Source organism: Sprattus sprattus (genome assembly GCF_963457725.1).
Source record: "Sprattus sprattus genome assembly, chromosome: 13".
Lineage (NCBI taxonomy): Eukaryota > Metazoa > Chordata > Actinopteri > Clupeiformes > Clupeidae > Sprattus > Sprattus sprattus.
In genome coordinates, this window is record NC_137911.1 from 13,880,053 (window position 1) to 13,903,721 (window position 23,669).

General features: G+C 41.3%; 1 protein-coding gene across 1 annotated transcript; it reads left to right on the plus strand.

The window, feature by feature from the left end:
- The first annotated feature begins 745 nt into the window (after positions 1-745).
- On the plus strand, positions 746-22,292 carry mthfd1b (methylenetetrahydrofolate dehydrogenase (NADP+ dependent) 1b). Its single transcript, XM_080849827.1, has 28 exons — positions 746-847; positions 5,135-5,219; positions 5,599-5,658; positions 5,879-5,932; positions 6,091-6,227; positions 7,055-7,155; positions 7,493-7,629; positions 8,068-8,179; positions 8,438-8,565; positions 9,424-9,521; positions 9,971-10,144; positions 10,488-10,624; positions 10,987-11,033; positions 11,129-11,236; positions 11,470-11,544; positions 11,857-11,959; positions 12,166-12,242; positions 13,206-13,346; positions 15,165-15,233; positions 15,924-16,035; positions 16,369-16,508; positions 17,521-17,562; positions 18,692-18,792; positions 19,372-19,549; positions 20,493-20,600; positions 20,978-21,130; positions 21,287-21,398; positions 21,635-22,292. The coding sequence occupies exons 1-27, from the start codon at positions 810-812 to the stop codon at positions 21,374-21,376; spliced, it is 2,805 nt and encodes a 934-aa protein (XP_080705953.1). The 5' UTR covers positions 746-809; the 3' UTR covers positions 21,377-21,398; positions 21,635-22,292.
- The last annotated feature ends 1,377 nt before the right edge of the window (positions 22,293-23,669 follow it).

Genomic DNA, 23,669 nt, shown 5'->3' on the forward strand with positions numbered 1-23,669 from the left:
AGACACTACTTTGTACTTACATGCTGCAGGGTTGTGCATGCATGAAATATTAAAAAGCCCCTGCAATAGTGGTCTTTTCTTAAGGCACTTTAATTGGCGAGGAAATTAGAGTCATAAAACAAATTATGTAATAATTAATGTAGAGAGATGACATTCAATAGAGAGAGATTTTTTTGTGACAGAGAATAAGTAATTGCTGCCTGATTCACCATGATTGTCATACTTGCCAAGTGACAACCATGCAGAAGGTTGGAGGCTATGACGCAAAGAGGTCAAGATGCATTTTAACGCTGCATTATCCCAATAAAGCATAATATTCGACATGCGAAGATTGTAGCTGGACAATGAATAAAGAACACTCCTAAATGTATCCCCCAAAATGCACTTATATTTAAGCACATGATGTCTATTTAAAATGGGATTTGAACGTTCCTAACTTTCAAATTATTGTACTGTTCTACAGAATTATGCAACATATTTGAACATTAGGACACCAACTTTAGGGCGGTTATTAAATGCTTCACACAGCGCATGCGAACTTAAACGGGATTGGCTCCGTTTGACAGCAGTCATTCCGCCCCCAAATTACGCCAATTACTATTCCCGAACTAACTTTAAGGCATACGTCTGCTAGCTGCTTGCTGAAGCTCCACATACATCTCTCGTTGCGTACTTTGCGTGTCTGTTCACCCTCCAATCGTTTTCATTGAGTGAACTGGGGTGAAAGTGCACAGGGAACCAGCCACTTGCTACCTTTGCAGTCTTGTTATCCTCTGTCCTGCAAAAGTAGCCAACTGTCAAATTGCACCATGTCGGCTCAAGTTATTAGCGGTAAAGAAGTTTCTGCGTAAGTATAATTATGTTACTTCCATATTTCATCAGTTTTCAAACTAGAGGGTGTGTGCGACTTAACTTTGTGAAGTAAAGTTATTTCGCCCGTATTTGAATAGCTATTGCTGTGACTAGAAAGGATAAGTCAGTCAATGCATTTCATTTATGTGCTGCTGTGATTTTACCATGATGTGATTTTCAAGACACAAGCAGCAACAATAGAGTTGTAAACTGGGGCATTGCACAGGTCGTCAACCACCACGTGCAACCGAGTACAATTATTTCCACGAGACTACTTCTGTTCAAACGCGTTGAGAATTTTTATGGACTCATCTACCTCCACGATCACGTTGCTTCTATGCTCTCAACTGTCGCCTGAATGATTGTAAGTTATTAGTAAATTGTCATGCGATAGACAGTAGTGAAAAGTAATAGTACGCCTTAAACAGCTCTGCGTGTTTGTGGATACGTTTATATATAAAATAAATAATCTGTAGAAATGAAGACCACAGAAGTGCAGCTTGTACTGAGAGGGGCCATTACCTCCCATCAATGTATTGCATGCATAGCTAAGTTGTTGGACCACGAGTTTTGTTTTGATTCTCAAAACAGTCACTTTGTCCTAGGTACTCTATCCTACACATTCTCACATATTTTTCTTCTTGGCCCTCAAGATTATTGATGCCTCTTGCACACTTTGTGAATTTTGCTTTCTTGTTTGACTGTTAGAGTTGGAAATTCTGCATTTGATTGAGTACTATATGGGTGACACACTTCCGCATTTAGATGCACGCTTTTGTCATGAGATGAGACTTAATGTGATCCCTCACATCACCCATTTACTAATGATTTCATGGAGACTGACCCACAAGTCTTGCATTAAGAATGCCCTGTCAAGAGGGCCATTTGACTTCAAATGACCTCTTTCAGACATTGTGTGTGTGTGTGTGTGTGTGTGTGTGTGTGTGTGTGTGTCTGTCTGTCTGTCTGTCTGTATGTCTACAAGAGGGCTGTGTGAAACTGACATTTGTGTGTCATGGGTTGCTTAAGACAGATAACAGTGGTAATTACATCACAGCTACTCTGTGGCCTTGATCAGAGTTCAGATCCTCTGTGCTCTACAGCAGGGGTTCCAAACCTTTTCTACCCCAAGGCCCAACAAACACCCCGCTTATTTCACTAATCTATATACCGGTATTCTATTTTAATTAATGAGCGATTGTCATGTGTCACAAAGAGCAACATCAGCACCTGCTACAGGTGGGAGCCCAGAATGAAATACAAGAAAATATGTATCTAGATATTATGAAATTGTATTGTGCACCAAAAAGGAACATAAAACCACACAGAACATTTTCAGTCAAAAGGGATGTATTAACCAAACAAGTTTTGAAACAAAGGAATGTATTTGCAGTAGGCCCAGGACTATTTGTGCACAGCAAACAAGTATGTGAATAAAACCAGAATAGACCCAAAAGATACAGTACCTTGCGTAAGTATTCACCCCCTTGGATGTTTTACCCTTTTATGGCTTTTATAAATCAGTCATGGTCAATATAAGTTGGCTTTTTGGACAAAAAAATTCACAAAATAGCTCTCTTTAATGTCAAAGTGAAAATATATTTCTACACAGTCATGTAAATTAAATACAAATATGTAATGAAAATAAGTGATTGCATAAGTATTCACCCCCTTTATCACCCCCTTTATATAGACTGACCTAATTCAACAGAGGTCCAGCCAATTGGTGCTAGAAGTCTCACAATTAGTGATATGGGGATCAGTGTGCAGTAAATGTGTCTCAAGTGATTGTAGTATAACGACACCTGTGTCTGGAAGGTCTATTCACTGGTCAGTATTCAGTAATCAGTATTCCTGGCTACTGTTACAACATGAAGACCACAGATCACCCTAAGAAACTCAGAGAAAAGGTTATTGAAAAGTACAGGTCAGGGGAAGGATACAAAAAAATGTCCAAGACACTTAACATCCCCTGACATTCTGTTCAATCCATCATCAAGAAATGGAAGGAATATGGCACATGTGTAAATCTGCCTAGATCAGGCCGTCCTTACAAACTGAGTGACCATGCAAGAAGGAAACTAGTAAGAGAGGCCACCAAGACACCTATGACTACTCTGAAGAAGTTTCAAGCTTCAGCAGCTGGTATGGGAGAGACTCTGCATACCACCACTGTTGCCTTGGTTCTTCACCAATCAAAGCTTCATTGAAGAGAGCCACTGTTGAAAAAATGCTCCACTTTGGTCTCATCAAACCACAGAACCTTCTTCCACTTGACCATGGAGACTTCCACATGCCTTTTGGCGAACTGTAGTCGATCCTTTTTTTCAACAGTGGCTCTCTTCCATAAAACTTAGATTGGTGAAGAACCAAGGCAACAGTGGTGGTATGCAGAGTTTCTCCAATCTCAACTGCTGAAGCTTGAAACTTCATCAGAGTAGTCATAGGTCTATTGGTGGCCTATCTTACTAGTCTCCTTCTTGAACGGCCCCTCAGTTTGTGAGGACGGCCTGATCTAGGCAGATTTACACATGTGCCACAATCCATCCATTTCTTGATGATGGATTTAACAGAATTCCAGGGGATGTTTAGTGCCTTGGACATTTTTTTGTATCCTTCCCCTGACTTATACTTTTCAACAACCTTTTCTCTGAGTTGCTTAGAGTGATCTTGGGTCTTAATGGTTTAACAATAGCCAGTAATACTGATTACTGAATACTGACCAGTGAATGGACCTTCCAGACACAGGTGTCGTTATACTACAATCACTTGAGACACATTCACTGCACACTGACCCCCATTACACAAATTGTGAGACTTCTAGCACCAATTGGCTGGACCTCTGTTGAATTAGGTCAGTCTATACAAAGGGGGTGATAAAGGGGGTGAATACTTATGCAAGCACTTATTTTCATTACATATTTGTATTTAATTTACATAACTGTGTAGAAATATATTTTCACTTTGACATTAAAGAGAGCTATTTTGTGAATTTTTTTGTCCAAAAAGCCAACTTATATTGACCATGACTGATTTATAAAAGCCATAAAAGGGTAAAACATCCAAGGGGGTGAATACTTACGCAAGGTACTGTAGCATGCACTCCAAACAAGTGATGAAACATGCAAACAAGACCAGTGAGCTAGGCCTATTTAAAGTAGGTGTTGTTCAGACACGCAAACAAACAGGTTTAAATAACGTTCAAATAAATAGATTCAATTAGGTCCAAATGGTGATTTAAATATGTTGCTGCAATCTTTTATTAACATAAATATCACCAAGCATTCCTAACCAGTTCCAAGCTGGCCTAGTATGTTGTCTGTAGATAGAACACCTTTGGTCGGTTCCTTGCGCATATCACAAACACTTGCACAAATGAGGTTGATCCTCTATTGTGAATGAGGTAAATGATGATTCAGGGCCTTCATTTTGTTGTTGATTTGATTTGTGCAAGAGATTAGGGAAAATACACTTTTAAAGACGACTTCTTTCTTGTCTCTGTTTCCTTTCAGCTGTTGAAACACCCATAACTCTCCAAACTGACTTTAAACTCTATTGCATACTCAGGCTAAACTTAATACAAGGTCTGTCTTGTGTACAAAAGCTTATCTGTATGAAGGAATGTTCAATGTAAGCTGCGATTCTCCAGAGTTTAATCAATTGTCCTGAGTTGAATGGCCAAAAGTGATTTCGCAACATATTGACCTTCAATGGGATAATAATCAAACTGCATATTAGTCATTGGATTTTGTGTTTTATTTGTGCTATTCAGTTGATCATTTTATAGGAGTTAAAAAAAATAATTTTATAATTTAATAGTTTTGTGTCCCATCTCAATAACACAACCATGGGCATATCCACATTTTTAATGCCACAACTGAGCACTAACAAATGACAATGGTTTTGCTTCAGTTAATTTCTCTTGCTATAGCTTCACCCAGTCAGGTAAAGGTAGCTTTCAGAATTGCCACACGCCTCCCTCTGAACTTCAGTTTTGGGAAAGCCTGGAGGTAGCCTCAGGCCTTATTGCAGTACAGAGTTCTGGCCCTGGTGGAAGAATTGCCATTCTTCTGACATTTTATTTCAGCGGTTAACCCTAACACCTCACCCCTCCCCACCTTCTGAAAGTTTCATGGTTAGCTGGATGGCTTTTGAAATTGTGTAATATTAGGAACCTCAGCGGTGCTAGCAGCTCATTTGTTGGACAGTATAGATGTCTGGCTTTGCCATCTCCTGTTCACATGCAGTGTGTGATTGTTAAAGGTACTCTGTGTCTCCACAGGCTGGTGAGGGAGAGGCTGAAGAAAGAGGTGGCGGCCATGAAGACCCATGATCCCAACTTCAGACCCGGGCTGGTGGTCTTACAGGTCTGTGTGTTTTCCCCAAAAAATTGTCTTTTTAAAATTCTCATGTAATCTCTTATTTATTTCCATGTCACTGCTTGCTTTCATATTCAGAAGGAAAGCAGGTAAAAAGATTGTCATTTTTTGCAGCGGGTGTCCTTGAGATAGAATTAAAGGAGGCACACAACATTGTAGACATTCGTTACAAGAATTGCAAGGTTTATTGCCTAGTGGATCCAGTGTTATTTGCCCTTGGCATCATTCTGAACTGTATCTTTGGCATGTCCCTCCACCTTAACATGATTCAGACTGACTGATGTCCCAAATTCAGGCTGACTGATTTCTCACCACATTCTTGCCAGCTTTTTTTACGGAAATGAATAGATATGTTTTTACTCTGTAGGTTGGAGACCGTGATGATTCCAATCTGTACATCAGTATGAAGCTGAAGGCAGCAGCTGAGGTAAAGACAAGTCCAGCATTACTTGAGCTAGTCGTGCTGCAATATGAAAAGGACTGGCCTATACAGATGACTGATTTTGAAAGATATTTAAAGAAAACATTGGCTTATACAGGTTGTTTTAGGTGTTTGTTTCTTTTTTTTTGTATTTAGACATCCTCCAATTAAAAATGTTTTTCATCAACTGAAATTGACACTGAATATCTGTTTTTGCTCATTAAAGATTGGAATAAATGCAACACACTTGAGACTTCCCAAGACCGCTACAGAGGACGAGGTAAAGACAAACACTAAATAGAGCTCATCTCATTCATAGTCTCTGTTTAGAGATGAAGATCATCTCAACAGAATACAAAACATATTTATGCTTTCCTATGCGTTCATTTATTCAATCATTCACTCACTTATTCACACACTCCCTCTCCCTGTTTGAAGGTTTTACACAGTGTCAGAGAGGTTAACGAGAACTCCAGCATCCATGGACTCATAGTGCAGCTGCCTTTGGACTCGATCAACAAGATCGACACTGAGAAAGTCACCAATGCCGTAGCTCCTGAGAAAGATGTGGATGGGTGAGTCATGTGACACACTGCATTGTTGGTGCATTAGATGGGTACCGTCAGTTGATACTTGTATCAGAGAGACCTCCACAGGGGAGTGGCTAGCAGAGGCAAGGATGTTCTTTTGTGGATGTCCTATGTTGGCTTGTAGTTTTATTGCAGTGTATTGATATATGCCAGAACAAATGCTGGTGAAGAATGTGTTCTAAATGAAAGAGCAAACTAACAGACTGAATTTGCAAAATTAAAGATCTTAGTTTGGTTACAAAGCATTTTTTTTCGGTGCTGTAAATGCACGATTTCACAGAATCTCATTAATGAATTGGGTTTTTATTGTTTGAAGTGTCACCAGTGAAAAGAGTGATGCTGTGGAGAGATAATGGATTTGAGATGTCAATCAAATTGAATGCTCAGAGTTTATATAAGGGCTGCTAATCCTCCCCCTGGTGTAATTGTCAATTGACTGTCTCTTCTTTGCTGAGTGTTGCGTTCTTCCTCACAACCTGAAGCCGAATTCAACTGGGTCAGTTAAACGTAATTAAGAGAAACACTCTGCGGATTGATTATTGATTTAGTTTCTTTTTATTTAAGACCTGTTAAAAGGAAACATGATGCTTCACAGTTTTGAATGCCACTTGGTTATAAGCCATCAATAAACCGTCTAAACAGTGGTCTGTAATTATGGAGAAATCAATATGAAGGTCACCAGGACTCTGTTTTAGTGCCTGACCTAACGATCCAGAAGGTTGGTTTTCAAGTGTATTTAACAGGTGTGTGTGTGTGTGTGTTTGTTTTTTTGTTTGTTTGTGTTTTTGTTTGTTTGTGTGTGGGATGTACAGGTTGACCAGTATAAATGCTGGGAAGCTCTCTCGGGGTGACCTTGGTGACTGTTTCCTGCCTTGCACTCCCAATGGTTGCATGGAGCTGATCAAACAGACAGGTGGGTCATGGTGTGGGGGAAGAAGTGTGTCATGGGGCTATACGGGTCCAAATTGACTGGTGAGGAGGGCAATATGCGGCTGGCATGACTACGCATTAGCCAATCAGAACACTCGTACTGTTGTTGCCGTATAATAATATAAGATATTACTGTAGGTTTAATCACGCCAAATTTATTTCATGCGAAAAACCTTGCTTAGATACCCATAACTACTGCCTGTTTAAAAAAAAAAACACCCTCCAGACACTATTTAGTCTCTGCATGGTATTTATTAAACGCCCCCCCTGCCCCCACCTTCAATTGTACAAGTGGTCTGGCTTTTTGTCTCTGTGTTCAGGTGTGTCGGTTGCAGGAAAGCGAGCCGTGGTGGTCGGACGCAGTAAGATTGTTGGCGCTCCCATGCACGACCTCTTGCTTTGGAGTCACGCCACTGTCACCACCTGCCACTCCAAAACCGCTGACCTGGCTGCAGAAGTAAGAGCAAAACTAATTTATAATTAACATGCAGGCGCCCTGCTGCAGAATTGACACACTGTTAAATGAAGGCACAGATATAGACGTGGCTTGTATAACATTTGCTAGTTTGTACAGAAAGTATTCACAATACTGTAGAATTGCACAGAGGTTGCATCAACACTTGAGGGCAGTGTAGCACAGATATATTCAGAGTTTCCTGTCAACAAATCATCAGAGCTTTTCTGCTGTTCGAATATGCAAAATGCCTATGTATTTAACTCTGACTCCCAAGACCTTTACCCAAGCTTTGTGCTTTATTTCTTGCAAGGTTTTAAACAGTTGTAAAGTGTCCTCTCTCTTTCTCTTTCTGTAATATAAACTCCATATTGTAACATATTCACTCACTGACTGAATAATTTACCGAAGCCTGACTAGTACCTAACCTAATCTCCCCAGATAGGGAGGGCAGACATACTGGTGACTGGCATTGGGAAACCAGAGATAGTAAAAGGGGAGTGGATCAAGGAGGGAGCCGTGGTTATTGACTGTGGCATCAATCACATCCCAGGTAAGTAGTCTTGCAGACGGTAACATCCAGCCAAACCAAAAATGTGCTTATCTTAACTCTGGGTATTGTTTACACAATACAAAGCCACAGAGAAACAGACAATAAGCTTGTAACATTGTTTGGTAATAGCATTGGTCAATCATGACATTTCTTCTGCACTATATCACCAGTGTATTGTGTCTAAGTCTGTGTGTGTATGTCTGTGGCTGTGTGTGTCTCTGTGTCACTGTCTGTGTCTGTGTCTGTGTGTCTTTACAGACAGCACTAAAGCCAGTGGGAAGCGTGTTGTGGGGGATGTTGAGTACAGCTCGGCTAAGCAGCGAGCATCCTTCATCACGCCTGTGCCTGGAGGTGTGGGGCCCATGACCGTGGCTATGCTTATGCAGGTACACAACTATACATCACACTAAAGCACAGACCTATCTCAGGCCTGACCTTCGAAGCCAAATGAAGGCCTGAACTCTGTTGTGAAATGGGTCATAACACCTTACTTTTAGGTTAATGCATTCTGAGAAATCTGTATTGCAAATTTTTGTAGAAAACAGGCCTACATATATGCAGTGTTTAAAAATTGGAAATTAGTTGAAAATTGAGTTTGAAAATGGATCTAAGAATATAGCCTTATAAACACATTGCTAATGAGTGAAGTGTTGATGTAGTCATGTCGCTGCCTGAACCGTTCCGCACATGAACAAAAGTCCGGGCATGTGCATAATATAACGTCTTTACAATACTGCCTGATCCGTTTCACGCATGCAGGACTTTGTTTCTGCAGGGAAAGGCAGATAACCCAAACCAGAGCGGTAGAAAAGATAACAAAGTATGATGTGAGGTGGACAAAGAAGAAAAAATCCTCCCAGCAGCCAACGTATTTTCTACCTTATTTCGTTGAAGCATCTTTTTTACAATCAATTCCGTCATATAATCAGGCCGATGTCAAACAACTGACCGCTCGCAATACATGGTTCAAACACTGCAAACATCCGTGGTACAAATCAGGCAGGAATGCCTTGTGATTCCGAGTGCGGATGTGAAGAACTGATCAAGAAGGTGATACGGATCGGGCAGCCATAATTCTCACTGACACTCTTGTCAACGACCAATTAATCGACCAATAGGTACCAATCAACTGATGTTCATAAAAAGTGAAATATATTCATATTAAAAATATATATATATATGTTTTCTGTTCATGAAATGCCTTCAATATGAAGTCCCTCGTCTTTTTTGCAATATTTCCACAGAATACAGTGGTAAGTGCCAAGCGTTTCCTTGACGCCCACAAGCCTGGAAAGTGGAACATTTCCTACACCAATCTCAACCTGCAGAAGCCCGTGCCCAGGTGTGCCTTTCATCACTGTACCCACTGCTCACTTGGCTCACGAGACATTGCTTTTAAGAATGTACCCTTCAGATCAGACTCGGGGTTGCAGGAGTAGAGCTTCTAAGATATGTGTAAGGTGGTTTCAAGTGTGTGTGTGTGTGTGTGCGTGCGCGTGCGTGCTTTCTATTTATTTTCTTAGGCCAGCTCATTACATGTTTTATCTACCCCGCCCCCCCAGTACACACATACATACATACACACATTGCTGAGCATGATGTAGATTTTAACTCATTCATTGCCATCAATTTTCATCAGATGTCCTCACCAAGTAGTTTTACTTTGTTTGCTTTGCAGTGATGTCTTTTGGACAAACACAAGCCATCTCATTTTGAATGCAGAAAAAGAAATAGGAAGTAATGAACCCATTAACCCTTCAATGTTGGCCCTGGGCCCCCTGTCTTCCTTAGTGACATTGTGATTTCGCGCTCCTGTGTGCCCAAGCCCATTGACACACTGGCTAAGGAGATCGGCCTGCTGACGGATGAGGTGGAGCTCTATGGGAAGACTAAGGCCAAGATCCAGCTGGAGACGATCAATCGCCTGCAAGCCCAGCCGGATGGGAAATACGTGGTGGTCACTGGGTACAGTCTCTCTCTCTCTCTCTCTCTCTCTCTCTCTCTTTCTCTCATGTCTAGTGGTTGATTTGTTTGTCCATCATTCAGAATTTGTATCATTGTATGCTCTTTCATCCCTTTCTTGTTTCTTTCTCTCTTTCTTTATTTCTTTCTTTTTCATTTTCTCTCTCTCTTAAGCATCTGTATGGCTTTTAACATTAGTCTCATTGTGGACTATTGTTACATTATTTCTTCCTCATTTCTTAATTTGAGTTTTTGAGTCTTTTTCACTCACATGACTGTATGATAACTGTGTATCTTTCTTGCTCAGTGTGAGTTACGCTCTCTCTCCGATCTCATAACCCTCCAGGATCACCCCCACGCCCCTGGGGGAGGGTAAGAGCACCACAACCATAGGCCTGGTGCAGGCTCTTGGTGCTCACCTCAAACTCAACGTGTTCGCCTGTGTCAGACAGCCCTCCCAGGGTCCCACATTTGGCATTAAAGGTGCGTTTGGGTTGGACTGACCTCACCTCTGATAGGCTTTTTACACTGACAGGTGGATGGAGTTCTGTCAAAGGATGTGGACATGTTCAGTTTAAGACTATATTCTGGCCAAGGGCTTTTAACCTGATGGTTGTTTTAATTGGGCTCTGTGAAGAGGTATGGGTCAGTGGGTATACATTTTTGTTGAAACTGATTTTGACAGATTTTATTCAGGGATTTTTGAGCATTATTGCATATCTATGAAGCTATTTTAATTCAGCAAATTTCATATTTGTACCCCTTTCAAAACGTTTTTTTTTTATATACAGCCATGTTCGCTGTTTGCCACGCTAGTACAATTCTGATTGCTTTTTTTCTCTCAGGGGGTGCTGCTGGGGGAGGCTACTCTCAGGTCATTCCCATGGAAGAGGTACGATCACTTAATTTTTATATCTTTAATGCATATGTTTAATAATACTTAATTTTCTGTTTAATATTTATGCCTATTTTGTGTTTGATTTGTAGTTTAACCTCCATCTCACCGGTGATATTCACGCCATCACTGCTGCCAACAACCTGGTGGCGGCGGCCATTGAGGCGCGCATGTTCCACGAAGCCACCCAGTCCGACAATGTAAACATCCTCCGCTGCAAGGATTTTCTATTTATACAATTTGCCACGCGAAGTCTTCGCTCTGAATAAATTATGACAGCCCTGATGTGGAACACCAGAGCTGCTGACGCACATAATTTGCCACCTTTCTCCTCACCTTCTCTCTCCTAATTTGTCTCCTTTGTCTCTCTCTCTCTCTCCCCCCCCTTCAGCTCATGGTTTCATAATCGGCTCTCTTTCACTTCCTTCTACAGGCCCTGTATAACCGGCTGGTGCCTTTGAGTGATGGGCAGAGAAAGTTCTCCCCTATCCAGATAAACAGACTAAAGGTGATTATCAACGATTATCCTACTTAAAACAAGACTTCATGTTGAAACTTGCAGTATAGAATATATATGTGCAGCTTGCAATAAAGGAGATGGATGTGTGGTGACTCTTCTCCGGTGAGGCTAGTTGGACAATATGGAGTGCCTGTTTTATGTCAGCTTCTGGTTAACCATCACCAGCTTTCTGGTTCAGAGATCAGTCTTTTTCTTACTATGCCTGTATAGATACATTAGGGTACCTTTTAGTGTTTTTTTCTGTTGAGTGTTATACATGGGCAGTGTCTCATATGGTGCCTTCTTATGATGTCTAAACAGAAACTTGGCATTGAGAAAACTGATCCAACCACTTTGACTGAGGAGGAGATCACTCGATTTGCTCGACTGGACATGGATCCTGAATCTATTACCTGGCAGAGAGGTAGAGAGTTATTTCAACCACAAATATACTGTTAAATCTCTAAATCTCACACCTACCTGTTGCTTAGTGAAAACGGAAATTATATGTTGCTGTTGATAAGTTTTGACCAAATCTCTAAAACAGATATGATGGATGCTTTTATAATGGTTATTTTGTGTGATTTACTTAAGTTGACTTTGTTGTCTGTCTATCTCTGTCCTCAATAGTATTGGACACCAATGACCGCTTCCTAAGGAAGATAACTGTTGGCGAGTCAGCGACGGAAAAAGGACACACCAGATCAGTATGGGAATATGCACTTAACAGACCATGAATCCAGATCAGTATTGGAAAGCACTGAACAGACCATGAGTCAAGACAATGAACAATATATTCCAAGTTCATCATCTAATGTGATGAAACCAAATAGTTGTAGAATGTTTCAATCAGAGGTTTTGGCTGTGGACATCATTTACATTTAGAATGTCACACACTGGTCTTGCTAAATAATCATATTCAGCTTTAGTCTGTGCGTGAACTCTGTGTTTTTAAAACTGTTCGATATGCTTATACAACGGCCTACAACTCCATTATTAAGCTTGCCTTGGCAATTTAATGAGAAATGGCCCTAAAAATAACAGTATAATTGTAGTGTTTATGTCCATCTGTAGGTTGCCATTGTCAACGCTCTACTTAAGTGGTTGTATTCAATACAGCATGTTTAGCCGAGGAGTATTGAGCTATGGCTTCGTTGTTTCCACACGCCCAAATCAAATAATCGTCCAGAGCCTGAGTGCAAATAGGTTTTCAGTAATCACCAATAGTACTTCAGCGTAGCTTGAAATAGGTCAGCAGTTAATGAAGCTACTGATTAGCACTGTATTAAAAAAAAGTCTGATAATTCTTCTGCTTGAATCAAGTACAATTATATATAATAGGTGTTTTTTTTCTTACACAGTGTACCTTTTGAAGGGGTGGTCTCACAAGCTTCCCCCAGCCTTTATTAGGAGAAAAGAGCTTTAAATAGGATTCAAGGCATTTCTGTTTCATTGTGTGATGAACAATTATTGACCATATGGAAAAGTATTCAGATTTTAACTTTTTGTTTTATGAATCCCATTTTCTGATCATTAGTCATAAAAAGTAAGAAACTGGCCAATACGATTTACGTGGTCCCATCCCCAACCAGTTTGTCTGTTTTTCTTTGTTTCTTTCTGTCTTTCTTTCTGTATCTCTGTCTCTTATCTTACTATCTTTTTTCCTGCAGTGTCAGTTTGACATCACGGTGGCCAGTGAGATCATGGCCGTGCTGGCCCTGACCAGCGGCCTGGAGGACATGCGGCAGCGCCTGGCCAAAATGGTGGTAGCCTCCAGCCGCAGTGGAGAGCCAGTCACCACAGAGGACCTGGTCAGTGAATCTTGATTAGGTGGTGGTCTGCAGATGAAGGGAGAAGGAGAAAAGAAAGAGGAGTCTATTAGGGGACAGAGAGAGGAGGGGCAGGAAGGGGAGGGGGACAGGAAGAAATGGAACAGCAAGGAATGAGCAAATGTAGAGAAATTGTTGAACATTTCTGTAGAGAATGTTGTGGGTTAATATTTTGGTAGACCACCTCTCTGGCCACCAGAGAGCTCGTTTGTGAGGTCGCTCCTCAATTGGAGGGAGAAGGAAAAACAGAAGAAGAATGGAAGAGGGGACAGAAGAGGAAGAACCTGATGGGCTGATGGAAAAGAGGAAAAAATTAAAGAGGGAGAGAGGTTTATATTATATAAAATTTGGTTTATTAGAGACTAATGAAAATGAGACAGTTAAAATCTAGATAAACCACGTCTCTGAACACAAGAGAGCTGCTGTGGCGCATTGATTGGAGGGAGAGAGAGAAATGGATGAGGGAACTGAAGAATGTTTTTCTATAACTCTGTTTCTGAATGTGAAGAAAAAGATACGTTTAAAGGGGAAGAGAAAGGGATGAAGCCACCCCCATCACAAGAGAGTGGATCAATAAAGTGGTAATCAAAAGAGGAGGAGGGGTTGTAGAAGAAAATGGAGGGGGGACACTGGTAATGTTGTGATGAAAATTAGAGGGTGTCCACTAGGATGGAGCTGTCAATATTTAGAATGGCTGTGGTCATGAAGCCACTGAATGATTTAAAGCTGGATAAGGGGGTTAGGAGGAGAGAGGAAAGGAAGAGAAAGAAAGAGAGAGGGCGAGAAAAGAAATATGCACTATATGGCCATGGAGTTGAGGTGTTTCTGCCAGACTTATTGTTAACAGGTGGATCAAATCCAGCACTTAGGCATGCAATAGACATGTTGACTATAGACAGACCTTGGAAGCAGAATGGGTCGTACTGGAGAGCTGAGTGACTACACGTGGCACTGTCAAAAGATCCTGTCTTTGCCACAGGTCCGTTTGCTAAATATCTACCGTACTAGATCTGCCCTGGTCAACTATCGGTGCTAGGTCGAAGCATCTAGGAGCAACAACAGCTTAGCCATGAAGCTGTAGACCACACAATCAGTGGAACCAGATTCACTGCGATGAATCCCGCTTCACTTTCTGGCAGTCTTATGGACGAATCTGGGTTTCCAGATGCCAGGAGAGCGCCTCTTACCGTAATGCACAGTGCCGACTCTAAAGATTGGTGGAGGGGGGATAATGGTCTGGGGCTGTTTTTCAGGGTTTTGGATTGGAAATGGGATGTCCAATATACACAGCTCAAATATGTGTGAGAGTCAGGTGTCAATATACTTTTGTCTATAAAGTGTTCTTGTAAAGGAAAAAGCTTGTAACCTTGGAAGATAGAGGTGGGCAGATGCATTGAGGTCAGACCAGAGGCAACATGGATTGATTCCACATCTTAAGGGAAGGGGGAAAAGGACCATGCGTTTTTTTTGTACAGCTCACTGGCTTTGCTACACACTTTAAAACATCTTTCTTTTTTTGAGGAGTTTATAATATGTCTTTTTTTCACTGCGTTTTGTTGGAATAAAACCCTCACAGATTTGTATTTATTTGTCATCACAAACTGTCATTGTAGTTTTCACCCTCGCCATGTAAATCAACCAGTCTCTCTCTCTCACTTTGTCTCTGTGTCTCTTTCTCTCTCTCTCACTTTGTCTATCTCTCACACTTTGCCTCTGTGTTCCTTTCTTTCTCTCTCTCTCTCTCTCTCTCTCTCTCTCTCTCTCTCTCTCTCTCTCTCTCTCTCTCTCTCTCTCTCTCAGGGTGTCAGTGGAGCTTTGACTGTCCTCATGAGGGATGCCATCAAGCCCAACCTCATGCAGACGCTGGAGGTGAGGAAACATGCCTTTTAAGCCAAACATAGTCAAATAAGTAAAACCGCGTACTTCCACTGAGTAGAAATATCTTTGCTGTGTCTTTCACCATGAAGGCTGCACATATCTGTTGGGGTTTTTTTCTGAAAAATCTGTGGGCTTTTCTGAGGAGTGCTTGAATTTACACTGACTAGCACGGACGTTATGGCTGCCAATAGCTGTTTCCAAGTGGAAGCGATTCAGGAGGCACCTGAAGACTTAAATTGGTTTTATGATTATTCTGACATGTTTGGGCTTTATCTTACAAGACAGCAGGAGGGAAGAAAACACCCTGGAGCATTTCCAACATACAAAAAAAAACATAATTTCTCTTTTATCGGTCTTTAGACTGTCAGTGTCTGTTGTGTGTCGGAAAACATGCAACTCCTCTCCAGTGAATGAGAGTCACAAATGAGAACAGTTTTAGCCCCCACTTAATGCTGCAGTGCCCCTGGTAACACAGCTTTATTTTAAGTCCTCAAATCCAGCATCCTAAAATATGCAAATGGATGACGGATTTATAAAACTGCCTCCTGTTCTCCTTAAAAACCTGTTCAAGGCCAGAAAAGACCAGAAACCATTAGGCATAAAAACTGCAGTTAAGGAGCATTGGGTTTTTAAGCTGATGTAGTTGTAGATGCATTGGTGTTAACTCATGCTTTCTTTTAGGGAACCCCTGTGTTTGTGCATGCTGGACCCTTTGCCAACATCGCCCATGGAAACTCCTCCATCTTGGCTGATAAAATTGCCTTGAAGCTGGTGGGACCAAAGGGGTTTGTGGGTAAGAGGCCCTGGGACAGCTGCTTGCCTGATGATCTATTTTGTCATTACATAATGTCTAAGAGGCTTTTTAATGAAGGCACAATGATCAAACTAGTAATGTAGTACATTTCAACAATGAATGGGGACTGTTATTGTAATGAGATACAACAAAAAAGTAAAGGCAAGTGTTCCATGTACATTGACATGTACTGTGCTAACGTACCCTATTAATGTAATGTCAGTTTACACGCATTTATTTCACATTTTCTTGTGTGTCATCTATCTGCCTTTTGAATGAAAAGGGTTTACCAAACAGCAGGGAATAAATCTGAACTCTGCACCTCTATTACAGTGACAGAGGCGGGCTTTGGTGCTGACATCGGCATGGAGAAGTTCTTCAACATCAAGTGCCGTCACTCAGGGTTACGGCCCCACGTTGTGGTTCTGGTGGCCACAGTGCGAGCCCTGAAGATGCACGGAGGAGGCCCAAAGGTACGTCATAGAACAAGAGTTCTCAGTGCTACTGCTTATGAAGAACCCACCGCACTCCATATCTTCTCTCTCTCTAGTCCACATGGTTTGGGATTTATAATGCCTTTGAATAATAATTATTTTACAATAACTGTAACTTATAATAAGTACAACAATATAACTGTAACTTTAATCCCATTGTATAATAATTATATTACTATGTATAGCTGTCTGGTTTGATAATGTTTGGCTAGAGGGACAACAGGGTATTGCAGAAATTAGGGGTGGGCCGTAGGCAAAAAGCCTGTCGGCATGGCCTTGTAAGTGTTCATAATAATAATAATAATAATAATAATAATTAGACATTCTCTAATCAAGACTGCCATTTATGAGTGCTTGTCTGGTATGTACAGCAGAGAAAGATCGAAAACATGCGGAGCGGAGAGGAGCGCTCTAGAACATTGTTTTATGTTTCTTGCATAGTTTTAATTCTAGAATTATTGAATTCATTTTCTCCCTCGTTAATACTGTGGTTACCCTGGGCCCTGAGACTAAACCATGTTTTGTTTTGTTTGTTGCTGTTTTTTTTATATTTCAGTTGAACTTTATCAAAACATTAAAGAAATGTCAGTTGACAATCATTTTAGTTAACATAAACAGCACAGCATGTCCCTGTCACTCAAAAACAGGTCTCATCCTTAATCTTCCACCCAGTGCCATTTCCCTTACCTGCAGCAGTGCTGTTTGTGCACTACCACACAGCAGCCGTGGCATAAATGTCATCAGCATCTTTTTCATGGATTTTGTGCTACCGCTGAGAAAAGTAATTATGCCTCCCACTGAGCCGAGGTTTCAGAGGACGGCAACAGAATGCGCCAGCATTCCTGCCGATAAATATTCCTCCCGCTAACAAACTCTTGCTGCATGAATGTGCCGCCATGATGAGGGGTGACCGTAGAGACCACCCTGAGTGGAGACCTCTGACACAGACCTGCTTCACCTTTTTCCTTCTTCTTCCTCTTCCCACTTCCAGGTTACTGCTGGGATGCCGCTCCCGAAAGAGTACTTGGAGGAGGTAATGTTGTGGGGGGTTCACGCATTAACATTTAATGAGCTAGAGAGGGAGAAAATGAAATTGGAGCATTTCATTTAAACATTTGGATTAAATGTGTGTTGGAGGGATTTACAACACAAAGAACACTTTAAATGTCTCAGTAACTCCAAATGCTCCCTGAAGGCTGGGTTTGAATGAGGTTTGGAAATCTTTGGCTAGAGGGACAGGGTTTGGCAGAAGTGAGGGGTGGGTCGTAGGCAAAAAGGCATGTAGGTGTGGCTTTGTAAGTGTTCATTACTGACGTGCTTCTAGTCCTCAGTTTCTCCACACAGTGAACATCTCTCATAGTCTGCGAAGTCCCGCCCCTCTTCTCCGGCCAATTTGATTTTGCCTCTGAAAAGGGTCTGGCAAAGATTGCACAGCCGTTCATTACAGCATTCTCAGGATCTCTGGGACCAATCACAAACTGGCTTTTGGCTACCTGGCGCGCCATTGGCGGATTTAAAATAACCACGTCTAGTATCAAAAGCGAAACCTAAGAGAAAAGCACAGCAAACTATAAACTGCTCTCGCGGCTGTCTTGGATGATTTCAAAGGCAAGTTTTCTTTGAAAATAGAACAGAAACTTGCTCTGAAACAATTCATACAGAAACAATATGTGTTTGCTTTATTACCGATCGTTGTATCGTTGTATAGTATCGTTGGTCTGATTGGTTAAAGGCGTGTCCAATTACGTGAGTGAAGTGGACCTCCATTTAGTAGTTTGCCAGACTAACTGAGCAAATGAAATGCAGTGAAGGGGCGGGGAATTCCCAGACAACATCTCTCATGGACTGCCATAGTCTTGTGTGGTCCATTTGAGATGCATCTGTGCAAGACTGACTGGGGATTGGATTAGTTACATTCCCTCTAGCCATTTTGGATCTGACAGTGAATTTCGTAGTGAAGTAGTTAATGTTCTTTTTGTGTGCAGATTTCACATTTCAGTCCATCACATCATGGTGTATGTTAATTAACTTGGGCTAGTAAATTATATTAGTATAGTACATTAGTCTGCAGTAAGACACATTCTGTTTCTATTTCTGTGTCACTGCATAGACATTAATCCCAAACAGTCATCGTTCACACTGTCCTCATTGTATCGCTGCAGAACCTGGAGCTCCTGGAGAAGGGCTGCAGTAACATGCTGAAACAGGTGGAGAACGCCAGAGCTTTTGGAGTTCCAGTTGTGGTGGCTGTGAATGCATTCAAGTGAGTGCCACTGGTCATCATTATTCTTTCCTAAATAAGTTGTTTTGCCCAAATCCTGGAAACTACTTGCTGTTCCTGTTTATCCGTATTGAAGTGTAGAGTATGGCAAAAAAAGACCTGCCTTGAGAGATGCATCATGCTTTTGAATGTGAGCCTGCCATCCTGCTGGGCTTGTTCAGCCTTTATAAAGTGCATTCAGTGCATTTAATGTATTCAGACCCGTTCACCTTTTTTTAATAAAATTGCAAAGAATGCAAAAAATAATCATGTTTTTCCGCTTGTCATTATGGGATGTTGAGGGTAGATTGCTGAGGGAAAAACATTAATTAAAATAGTTTTAGCACAAGGCTGCAACATAATAAAATGGGTCTAAATGTGTTCTGAATCCACTTTACCTTTCTTCTGTCTCGTGTTGAGAGCTCACTGGAAAAGCCCCAGGATAGAGCTTTTCAACTGTGAAGTTTTCTAAGCACAAATACACATTTTCCCCCTTCCATCCAAATTTCATTGTATGCCAAGCTAAACAATGACAGTAAAGACTTTCTATTCTATCCTATCGTCTCCTCTGTGCGCATGTAGGAATGACACTGCCGCTGAGCTGGACATGATCTGTAAACTGGCCACGGAGGCCGGCGCCTTCGACGCAGTGCGCTGCACTCACTGGGCGGAGGGGGGCGCTGGTGCAGTGGCTTTGGGAGAGGCGGTTCAGAAGGCATCAGAAGCACCCAGTAACTTCAGGTTCCTGTACGACACGGAGGTAACACACCCATCTATTAACCATAATCATATCTAATGGGTGGTAATTTAATTGGCTGTTAAGCTCAACTATCACCAAACTTTTCCCAATATCCGGGACTCTACCTTTTAAAGACAGCCTGGCTCTGCCAAACCCAGTTTCAGTGAAAGGTCTTTCACCCACAGACGTATCTAATGTCTGATGATTGCTGTTCCGACTAAAAGCATATTTGTAATTAAATGGGAGCGGCTTTAAAATTGCTGGTTTGTAGTGACCGCCCCCCCACCCTCCATACATTCTCCGCAGGTTGTGATCATTACGTCCATTCATGTTTCCCCAGGCTGCACAAATGGCCCATTAGGCTCTGGCCCCCATGGCTTATGGTGCAGCCGTCCATTTCATCCCATCCCGAGCCTTTTCATTTCCAGTCTTTTTATTTCATTTAACTCTGGAGCGCTCTACGCGTTTCATTAATTGTCTCATTATTCTCTTTATACTCTCTTCACTCTGTGTTTTTTTCTTTTGTTTGGTTTTTCTCGGGTGGTGTGGGTGGGTGGGTAGGGAGGTTGGTGTAGTTGGTGGTTGGTCTGGCAGCAGGAAAAGGCTATTTTTCACACCCCTGTGCAGCATCTGGTCTGGGCAGCTGTTGATAGAACAGTTATTTTGTATTTGTCCAAGTGAGAAAATGATTTGCATAATTCAGGATGGTCTGAAAGTGTGTGTTTGTGTGTGTGTGTGTTTGGTGAAATGATGCATGTCCAAGCCTCTCGCATGGATTATAGATTCTGTGCAAGTGTGAGTTTTATGAGTGTGTGTGTGGGGGGGTGTTGAATGGACAATTTTATTTTCTTGTTTTCTGATGGTGTGATGCATTGTTTTTGCCTTGATGTGTGTGTTGTGTGCATTCAGTAATGTGTGTTTGTTTCTGTTTGACGGTCTAATTTTGCACACTTGTCCCCAATAGCTGCCCATTGTTGACAAGATCCGGATCATTGCCCAGAAAATATACGGGGCAGATGATGTCGAGCTTCTTCCTGAGGCACAGCAGAAGGTGGAGCGCTATACCAGACAGGTAGCACCCACGTTGCCATGGCAACACACACCGAGCATAAGAGAGTGTCTTTTAAGGGCTTCACCCCAGACCCACCTTGACTGACAATGTGAAAGTGTGTGAAAATAGATTGCACATGGTTAAACATTGCACATGAGCTCTGGAAAACCGATGAATATTTCCCCCTGGTATAGTCAGCATTGTAATCACCAGCTGTTGGGGTGTTGTGTGCAGCTCTTACCCACTGTATGCTTTTGGGGTGGTTAAGAAACTGGCACTATTACTGTTATATTATATTATTATATTGTTTCCACAGTCTGTAAAACAAATCAGATAAAACTAGTCTTATTCATGTGGACATTTGTATGTTCAACATGTTTTGATTGGTTTCTCTGCAGGGATTTGGCAATTTGCCCATCTGTATGGCCAAAACTCACCTGTCCCTGTCCCATGACCCTGAGAAGAAGGGTGTGCCCAAAGGGTTTATCCTACCTATCAGAGATATCCGTGCCAGTGTAGGGGCAGGGTTCCTATTCCCATTGGTTGGCACGGTAAGTTTTGTGGTCACGACATATGAAAAGTAAAATATGAAAGCACCCATTTTTATCAGTTAGCCTCTCTGTACTCTAATTCCAGGGCACTGTGCATGAAAGGTACATGTTTTTTTGTTTGTTTGCTTCACTGACTTCTCCCTTTGTCAAACCCAGATGCCAACTATGCCAGGGTTGCCTACTCGTCCCTGCTTTTATGACATTGACCTTGACCCCGTGACCGGGGAGGTCAACGGACTCTTCTGAGAGACACTACTCAAATATCTTGGTATGCAGTTATGTTTTATTTAAGGATTTGAAGACCGCCTGGCTCTACCAAACCAGTTTCAATGAGTTTGCTGTTAAATGACAGTGTGTCGTTTTCATTGTTCAGACCAATCTTGACGGCTCCCTTCTGTATTATGTTGACATATTGTTATCTACATTTCTTTGTGTTTCTTTCACTCACCCATGGGAATCACAACTGTCCTCTTAAACCATGCTACACTCTGTGTGCTTCTGCAGATGGTTGGTTGGACCCTTCTCCCTCTTGTCTTGAGGAAACGTGACGGAGTGAGTTGCTTTGGAACTGGAAACATTTCCCTCCCTCCCTTTCACCCACCCATTTTATGTTGAGGATGTCAATCAATCTGTTTCTGTTTTAGTTTCTGTGTCTTTTGTGCTCGCTCGCCATCGCTCTCTTTCTCTTTCTTTCTTTCTCTCTCTCTCTCTCATACTCATACACTTAGACATGCACTCACTTTCTGTCAAACATGCTTACCCACACCTCCTCTGCCCAGTATGAGAGTTAATTGCAGCCACATATAGAGTAGAGACCAGACATTTAATTGAATGTCGTCATTTGGGTTTTTCTATTTTCCTATCTTGGTTACCTTCCACTTTTTTTTTTAAACTGACATTAATGTCTGAAGATTCAAACTGAATTTGAAGGTACCCTGAACTTCACTCACTCAGCAACACTAAATTTACCACATGGATTGTATATTTGAACGAAGTTCTAACTGTATTTGTACTAATGGTAAATGCATTTCACTGGAATAATCTAAACGACTGATTATGTACTGTGACAGAATCTTAACTGCAGCCTTTGTCATACTTTGTAATTCTAAGGTTAAAATTGTAATGTCTGTGAAGAAAAAATAAATGTTTCTTATGAATACTGGTGGCATGTTCATGTGTGTGCTTTCACTGATATATAAAATATACTTCATTTTAAAATACATTTGCATTTGTATGCTGTGCAGACGCGTATTTGTCACCATGCATGGTGTGGAATTAAAATGACATTGTCTGACAGCACTTTCCAAAGGTTGTGTCTTCAATTGCTTTGTGCGATGAACATGCAATGCCTAAAGATAAATATATTTTCTTTGTCTTTTTTAGCATTCAGAAATGCACCAGGATTAACAAATGTCTGGCTTATTATTCAAAAGACAGGGAAAACCATGAGGTGTCTGACCTTTTTTGCAATGTAATAATGGTCTAAATAGAACCATATGCATGGAGAAGGCCTGTTTCTTTTTTTAATTAGTTTGTTCTGTCCAACAAGTACTCCTCCAAACCATTTGCAAAATTGGTCATGTCACTTATGTAGGATACACAACCATTGTGTGTATCTTCACACCTGCATATTTATGTGTAGATCACATATGAACCTGTTGTGGTGGAAATTGAGATGGAGGGGACAGTCTGCCTTTTTCAGTAACATCTTGAATGTTATTAACCAGATATTCGACTTTTTGTGTCTTTCACAATATAATATTCATATTCCCTCATACAGCGTGTCAATCACGATGTTACCATAGAGACGCAGCGCGATGCTTTTCCAGAGCTTGTGAATTTGGGCGCGCGCGCGCGCGCATATCATCGATGAGCAAGACCAAAGCATGCGACTGCAGAGCACTGCAGTGTCTCGGGCATCAAGATATTGCGGTTGAACTTGGAGTAGAAACACCGATAAGTAAGTGCTTTCTCCCGTTATATTTCTTCATGCTATGAGAACAACTTGCACTAAAAAAATAGGGAAAGTATTAAACAATATCAAATGAAGATTGAAAAGTTGAAGAGAGTGCAGCCGAGATTAGCTGTGGTCTACATTAAAGCTCTAGTGTGATGAGTAGCCTGAGGTGCTTGATCGCTGACAGTTCTTGAAATGCATGTTTTAATCAAATAATTGTTTTGTTGCGGTGAAAGGCATAAAACAGTGGAATGCGTGTTTGCGCCCGTTTTCTCACAAAGTTTCTAAAATTCATTTTTAATTCAACATGAATGTTAATTCAGCAAATTTCATGAAATTACATTCATTTAATTAAGAAACATGTACACCAATTTGTGTTGTGAATTATGAGTCACAGGGCGTGGGCAAGCATGTAAAGGGTCAGAACTGTTCGGTCGCGCAGCACTGTGAGTCACTTTGTAGGACTGTTCTTTTACTGTCACCCTGCAGAGACCTGCAAGAATGATTTACTTGTAAAATATCAGTTTAGGTTTTTCATGTTTATATTTTTCCATTTGCTTTAATACGTATAAACATTTTTTA